This window comes from Mus pahari, chromosome 3, assembly GCF_900095145.1.
Source record: "Mus pahari chromosome 3, PAHARI_EIJ_v1.1, whole genome shotgun sequence".
Lineage (NCBI taxonomy): Eukaryota > Metazoa > Chordata > Mammalia > Rodentia > Muridae > Mus > Mus pahari.
The window spans coordinates 138272151-138280495 of NC_034592.1; the positions used below are offsets into that span (position 1 = coordinate 138272151).

The 8345-nt window shown below is 45.5% G+C and overlaps 1 protein-coding gene across 2 annotated transcripts in view; it reads right to left on the minus strand.

Moving 5' to 3' along the window:
• The window catches only part of LOC110317798 (ubiquinol-cytochrome-c reductase complex assembly factor 1), an 83852-nt gene that overhangs the window by 46438 nt on the left and 29069 nt on the right, over window positions 1-8345 (minus strand). For both annotated transcript variants that reach the window (XM_021192573.1, XM_029536686.1), the window contains exon 6: window positions 7931-7988. In XM_021192573.1, coding sequence (XP_021048232.1) covers window positions 7931-7988 — 58 coding nt within the window. The remainder of the gene's footprint in view (window positions 1-7930; window positions 7989-8345) is intronic.

An 8345-nucleotide genomic window follows, 5' to 3' on the forward strand; every position in this document is an offset into this window, starting at 1 on the left:
GAAGAAGAAGAAGAAGAAGAAGAAGAAGAAGAAGAAGAAGAAGAAGAAGAAGAAGAAGAAGAAGAAGAAGAAGAAGAAGAAGAAGAAGAAGAAAGAACTGGTCTAGAACATAATCCACCCAATGTTACAAACCTCATATCAACTCTGAGACCGGCACCTAGAATTACACGGAAGTTTGCTTGCCTCACTCAACGACCAGAACAAACCTTCCAGAATCTGTTGGCTCTGTTTTTCCTTTAATTCACACAGGGCATAGTTTTAAGACTAGCATCACACTAGAAGAGGCATACTGGAGGACTGGTGAGAATGCTCAGTGGTTAGTAACATGGCTGCTCTTGCAGAGGACTGGAGTTTGACTCTCAGAGCTCACTCGGTGGCTCACAATCACCTGTAACTCCAGTTCCGGGGATCCAATGCCCTTTTACCTCTGAAGGTACCAGGTACACATGTGATGATATATACATATACAGATGTGCACAGCTCCTCCCTATCCTATACCTAATTTAAAAATATATATATATATCTAAAATCTCAATGAAAACAGCACACTGGAAGGGATTGATGCTTACACTGACACAAGCTCACCTGTAAGACAAAAGCCACTCCTAGAAAGGAAGAAACCAAATTTTACTAAAGATAAATACACAGCCAGGCATAAAGTTGCAAGCCTGTGACTCCAGCACTAGAGAGGCTGAGGCGAGGAAACCCTAAATTTGAGGGCAGCCCAGGATACACAGGGAGACCCTGCCTCAGAAAACACAAAAGTAGATGAATCGCCCCTCGCCACCAAAAGATTGACAGAACAGATTAAAACTACCAGGTGAGGCCCAAAGAGAAAGTGAAATTAATGAAACAAATTCAAAATGTCTCATCTAACGACTAGATGACCTAGGGTCTAAGACAAAGCTAACACAGGCCACACCCTCACTGTACGAGGAGAGTCGGTGAGAGCCAGTCAATTTGGAGAATAATGAAAACTACATTGACACAAAAGAACCAAACAGCTCAATCCAATCCTTAATTGACACTGTGTACGTGTTCCTTAGACTAACACTCGTGGTAAATGTTTTTTTGTTTGTTTTTCCTTATTCTTTCTTTTAGAGGGGGGTTCTGTGGCTCAGGCTAGTCTTGAACTCCTTGATCCTGCTGCTTCTACTTCCAAAGAGCTGGGATAACAGCCCTGTACCACCACACCCTGATCCTATGTTAAATGTTGAAAAGGGCTCTTTGGGGGAGGGAAGGCTTACAGACTCAAACAAAAATGACCCTTACGAATGCAAGATAAACATTAAAAAGAAAGTAACAATAAAATGCATGTATCAATTAATCACTTGTTTAGCAAGTCTTTGTGAGCACCTACTCCAAATACAGGTTGCTCTGCGAGCTAGGCTGATCTGCGAGCTGCACTGCTCTACAGCAAGCCAACATGCTCCTGCCACAGTTGCTGATGCTCTTAAACCTGCAATTTATTATCGAGGTTGTAAGCCTCAGCACTACCCCTGTCTCTCAGTGATTCCAAGGGCTCATAAATAATCCTGATCTCCTTTACATATAAGGAAGGCGAGGAACCCAGCTAGCAAAGCAAAGAAAAACAGGAGAGTTCAAGCCTTCCGTTATGGCTCCCCAGTCTGTTTATACAGCACAGAGACAGGCTCTACAGTAGAAGACCCGATGCATCTGTACCCAATGCATCTGTTCCCATCACCTGCCTCTATTTACACAACTATTTATCTAGCCCAGCTCTCTGCCTTTCTCGTGCTTAAGTAACTTAAGGTCACACCGCGGAGAAGAGAAGACATGACACAGACTAAGCTTCCCCCAAGCCAGTGTCTCTCACATCTCACACTATTCCTTCAATTCAGTGAGGCCCAGCTCAGCAGCCTCTTCCTGCTGAGAGGACATCCCTGTCTGCACGGTCAAAAGAACAAGAGCCAAGAAGAGAGGCCATGTCCCTTCCCAGCATCAACCGCGAGGGTAGAATCCTGTGACTCCTAATGCTGAGCTCCTGCCACATTTTGGCAGCTCTGAACATCCTGTCTCACACAACCATGTTTGGAATTTGGCCTTTTTCAACCAAGTCTACTGTTGTGAGGATCTGATTCTGAACTCTGTAACCAGTGGGCATGTGCACAGGTCTGCCACACTGACAGAATCTCAAGTGGGATTTTTTTAGAGCTTGTTTGCCTTACTTTGTTATCCACTGAGGCATCGAGAGAAATGCCAACGTGGCCACTCAAGCCCCTTAGTTTGCTAAGGAGTGGTTTATATATTGGTGTGCTGGCATACTGACCCTTTCCTGGGGCTATGTACATGGTTATCTCTACCTAGTTTCCTAAACTTCGTCTCTAAGCTGTCTAGGGGGAGCACAGTAGCCATCAGATTCATCTGTGGCAAAAGAAAGCAAGTCAAAATGCTTCCTGAAACCACCTCATCTGACAAGAACTACCATAAGCTACATATGGCTCGAAACCAGATCCATAAGATCAAGTTCTTGGCTGGCAAGTACCAGGGCATTGAAGGTCACGCATGCTGATGAAACGCTTGTGCGTGGGCCTTGGGTTTAAACAAAAAGGAACTCAACAACCTATGTGTGAATGTGTGAGCGCTGCCTCTGGCTGGGGGAAGGAGAAAGGAGCGGTGCACCCAGCCAGGGCACACCATATATAGCAGGTCTGAAGCTGCTGGAGTCAGCAGGAGCCCGGATGCCCACAGCTACAGCAAAACTGCAAGGGTGCTTTTAAAGCGACCCTGGCACGTGCTGCCAATGCTTGCCAGGGCAGTTCCCTGGCTGGACTGGGATGGGGAAGGTATGTTTTCCAAACCCTTTTCAGTCCATACCTTACTTCCTTTTCTTCTTTATAAGAGTGCTACCTGGCTCCCCTAATGTTCACCCTCCATCTTTCTTTGGCACGTGAAACATCTTTACAAGTTACTTCTGACTCTCCTAACAGTTCAGGCCCATCCTCTGGCTCTGGGCCCCTGAAGGTCAAGGATTGCAGTTCCTAAGCATCTACTGTTTCCAGGGCCTTCTGGGACACAGACAGTGAATGCCAAGAAAAGCAACACTCACTTTAGAGCTAGTCGTCGAAAAGTCATTTTTGTCATTATTTGTATTCAGAAAAGGAGACCCAGGTCCCCTTGGTCACCAAGAAGATACACTAGGGCATTGCAGTTCACAGTTAGCTTTGGGTTTGTCTCAGATTCTCCATTGTTATGTGGGATATAAAGTGACTTGTGACAAATGTCCTCAGATCACCAGAACCATCCCTCCTCGTGTAAAACAAGGGAAATGAAGTAGAGATATGGCTTTGAAAACTGCCTTTGGGTTTCCAGGAAGTGGCTTCAGGGTCCTTTTGTGCCTGTGTGCTACACACGTAAGAAGTAGTCACACCATTTCCACACCTTCACTCCAAGCACCAACCTTTTCACCCACTTAAACAGTGTGGGTGAGAAGACATTATTCTTTGTAGAACTCAGCATTGAAGAGTGCATATCGATTCTGTGGAGGACATAACTTCTGGAATTTCAAAAACTTTCACAGTGAAATAAACAAATGATAGCTTTTTTAACTTGACTATAATTTAAACATAAAATGATGGGGGGCAGAGAGAGAGAGAGGCTGAGACTTAAAGAGATGGCTCATATATAAATAATAATAATTTTTTTCCTTTTTTAACCTTTTTTTAAAAAGATTTATTTATTATTTATTATTATATCTAGGTACACTGTAGCTTTCTTCAGACATACCAGAAGAGGGCGTCAGATCTCATTTTGGATGGTTGTGAGCCACCATGTGGTTGCTGGGATTTGAACTCGTGACCTTTGGAAGAGCAGTCAGTGCTCTTAACCGCTGAGCCATCTCTCCAGCCCCCTTTTTAACCTTTTTTATTGGATATTTTATTTATTTACATTTGAAATGTTATCTCCTTTCCTGATTCCACCCCCCCTGAAACCCCCTATCCCATCCCCTCTCCTGCTGCTTCTATGAGGGTGTGTCCCCACCTACCCACCCAACCACACCTGTCTCCCTGTCCTCAAATTTCCCTACACTAGGACATCAAGCCTTCAAGGGACCAAGGGCCTCTTCTCCCATTGATGACCGACAAGGTCATCCTCTGCTACATATACGGCTGGAGCCATGGGTCCCTCCATGTGTACTCCTTGATTGGTAGTTTAGTCCCTGGGAGCTCTGGTTGGTTGATACTGCTGTTCTTCCTATGGGGCTGCAAACCCCTTCAGCTCTATTATATTGCTTGGTTTTTGTTTTGTTGTTTAAGACAGGGTTTCTCTCTGTAGTCCTGGCTATCCTGGAACTCACTCAAACTCAGAGACCTGTCTGCCTCTGCCTCTTGAGCACTGGGATTAAAGGTGTGCGCCACCACCACCCAGTTGAGTTGTTCTATCTTTATTACGGCAGAATGATGAAGCAGGCCACCAGACCCCCTCCTTTGGCCTCTGCACAAAAAACCACATGCAGACAGACACATACACATGTCCAAATACAAATCATGTAATGCACATATGTAGGTATCAAAATATTACTCCATTGACATGTATAATTTTTATGTTTTTTGTTTGTTTGTTTGTTTGTTTTGGTTTTTTTCAAGACAGGGTTTCTCTGTATAGCCCTGGCTGTCCTGGAACTCACTTTGTAGACCAGGTTGGCCTCAAACTTAGAAATCCGCCTGCCTCAATTTTTATGCTTTTATATATCCACCAATATATAAAATTTAAAATCTATCGAAGAATCACAGAAGAATGGCCTTCAGACGGGCGGGAAGACTTTATAATGAACTGAATGCCTTAATTACATACTGAGGGAAACCAAGAGCTGTCCAGTAGTGAGAAGGGTAAATGCCACGACTGCACAGTGGCAATCAAGGTACAGGCGGCATCTTCTAGGACGTGAATGGCATGCTCAGAAACTTGAGAGCAAAGGTGGGAATCAGGGACTGGGGGTTGCACCCTGGTGAAATCAGTTTGGTGGGCCAAACCTTCAACTACTGCTAACATTAGTCCAAATAGAATAGGAAGTACCAGGCATTTCCTGACGTTGTAAAGACAAGCTTTACATGGTTGCATCCAATGTGAGCATGCGTATTGGTTTCAAAGTAAATTCATTTGTTACTGTTAGTTCAGTGTCAAAAGAGTTTGAGCTAAGTAACAAATGACTGACTGACCATGGGAAATGAATGAAGGACAGGCAAGACGAGCTCCCAGGTCTCTGGTCCAGGGAGCTCGCAGGGAGAAGGAAGCGTGCAGGAAGGAAGGCTGTTTACCAAGCCCATGGAGGGATGCTGGGTGACTGCAACAGCATCTTTCCCAGCAGCTGTAGTCAATACTGATCGTGTTCAGCAGAGATAACAGACACACGATCAGCGCCCACCACAGCAAGCTCACTGAATATCTAACCAGCAAAGGACAGAAGGGCGTCTGCGGCCTTAAATCTCAACCCACAGAAAAGTATGGAGCAAGAGCAGACAGGAGAAGTGGACCATCGTCAATGTACAGGATTGCTGGCATCCCATTCCTATCTCGCCTGCCAATAAGGACCCAGCAGCTAGGGGTGACAATCACCTATTGGACCCAGACATACTCTGGAAAGCCTCCCATCAGGATACTTTGGTTTACTAGGCATCTGTTTGGCGTGGTTTGGGTTGTGGGGATCTGTCCCTCCTTATGATTGCTTCTGTCCCTCCTTGTTTCCCCACCTCCTCCCTCACAGCTGCCACTCCAAGAGGTGATTCAATTCGTGTTCCTGCAGTGTCTCTCTTTACCGAACTCTCAGTCGGAGTTTGGCTGCCCCTCAGTTTATACCCTGGAATCTCAGAGCCAAGAGAACAAGACTAGAAGAACCTAACGTTCCTATAGACTTGTTGGGGAGATCCATCCCACTTCTGTTTTTACCCCTTAGGAGAGGGAGTTCCCAATTCTCAGAAGATCACTACACAAATGGGCCCAAACCACTTTTCTGGTGACCCTTTGACTAGATTCCTCTACAAACCTACCCCAAACACTTCAGCCAATTGGCTGCCCTGAAGTACTCTGAGTTCTATATGTCGGTCCAGTACCTCCCTCGTGCCACTGAGTTCAGACGTGTCTACCTTTGTGCTTCCGCAGCTTTTCTTTGGGCTTTGAGCCAGGCATTTCATTATCATCTACCATAGACAACCGTGCTCATCTTCCGCCAGTTTTTTAAACGTGTGAACCGTATCACAGCCTTCTCTCCAGCACCTCACGGTACCAAACACACAGAAGGTCCTTGACAAGGATTTGCTGAGTCCAATAAAAAAGGGCCAAGACATTCTACCAAAACCTATCTAGACCGCGAGAAGTAAGAGCAAGGACGAGGCTGGAGAAAGACAAAGAACAGAAGCCCCCCAACCCCTTCTACTTAACTGGTGCTGGGACACCCCACTCCTCTAAAAGAGTTACCTTCAGCAAGAAGAGCTGAGTGGACACAGTTTGGAAAGTTTAAAGAAATCTAAGTCATTTCAAGGTACTCTCGGCTATTAGTCAGCCATTGCCCTTGGGATGTGGTCACAGGGATTATATATTTTATTTTGCCATCCACTCCCTCTCCCACTCGGATACCTCTAGCTATATGGGCAATAAAGAGTCTTTCATACAGGCTCTGAATATTATCATTGAGCTCCTCTGGGGACAGCTTTGCCTTCTCGCAACCCTCCCGCCTTCCCAATGAATAATTCTACCATCCAGTCCTCACTCTTAAAAAAAAGTCGTTTTCTTCTCAATGTATCCAGTATCCCACCCTGCACCCTGTGCTTAACCCCCACCATGGACACCAAAGGCAGACAGTGAGCCTTCTCAGCCTCCCGACAAGTACCGCAGTATCTGCCTGACGACAAGCAGCGCTAGGAAGGGCTCCAACAGCCCAAACGCACTCTTCTCTCCTAGACGCACCACTTACATAGGTTGTCCAACTTAGCAATACAGTTTATACCCGGCCTCTCTCCCTCACTGGGCCCGGCTTTTTGAGAGCCAGCCCTAGTACCCAACAAAGTCCCCAGGGCACAGTGTCCCTTCTATAAACTACTGGTTTAGAGAGTTCATAAAAAAAAAAAAGAATCCATAAAATAAACTGCCCCTTTGGGCTCCTCAGCCAACTCAGTGAGTTTGGAAAGAGGGGCACTGCAGAGACTATCAGGACCAAACATCTTTATACAGTAGCCAGGCCTGTGGTGCGAGGCTCAGCTAAAGGCAGGCTCAAACAAGGGTCCTTTGACAGGCAGCCGCCCCCGTGCTCCATAGAGCACTCGCTGTGGTCAGTGTAGTAACCAGTTCTCCAGAGTTTACTCTCCCAAGATCTGACAGTGCCCCCAGCCCCCCACCTCAGTGACTCCTATATCCCCCTTTGACCTTTAATGCTGTGTAACAGTAGATAAAAAAATTGATTTTTTTTTTTTTTTTTTGGCTACTTCACAGCAAAAGAAAAAATATACTGTTCAAGGTGTTAAATATTTTCACATGCAACAAATCTGGCTTGCCTCTAACCTGCACGCACACTCAGAGGCACGGGTGTAAATGTCAGTGGTATAATTTGTTATAGGTTTCTGATGACCAGCGATGAAAATGACCACGGATTCTCACAATTCAAACCACTTTTACGTAAATGTGAACTTTCCTAAAACAGCTGAGGGACAGAACTTTTCCATCCAGCCTCAGAGAGTCTCTTGGAGATACTGATAGCATTATTCATGGGGTTAGGTGTTCTTTAAAAAAAATATATTACAAATATTAGTTTCTCTCTGGGTTTATGCTTTGACCTTTAATAAAAATGTGCTTCCAGGCAGCAGTTATGAAAATGAGAGGGACAGGTTTTCATGCTTGAACAAGTGCCATTTATATAATCAGACCCGAGGAGAGCCGCATCTTAAAGCACACACACGACTTTGATGACCTCACTTACCAGACGTGAAGCAGGGTTATGAGAAACCAGGAGTTGAATGTATCAGGCATCTGACACCCTAGGAAATAACAGTGAAGTGTAAGTAGGTGAAGGCCCAGAGGAGGCATACTGACTTGTTTTACTGGTGGGAATGGTTCAGCTAAAATACATGGCAGTATGGTATTTCTGATTATGCATTTGTAGAAAAGATCAGTAAAAACACAATGTAAGACCATAGGCTGGAGCAACAGATGCAGACAACCAGACTCCTAGCTCCAGCCTTGCTGAAGCTTTGTACCCTTGGGCAGACTGTAGGCTTGCAGCCTTGGGCAGACTGTAGGCTAGCAACCTTGGGCAGACTGTAGGCTTGCAGCCTTGGGCAGACTGTAGCCTAGCAACCTTGGGCAGACTGTAGGCTTGTAGCCTTGGGCAGACT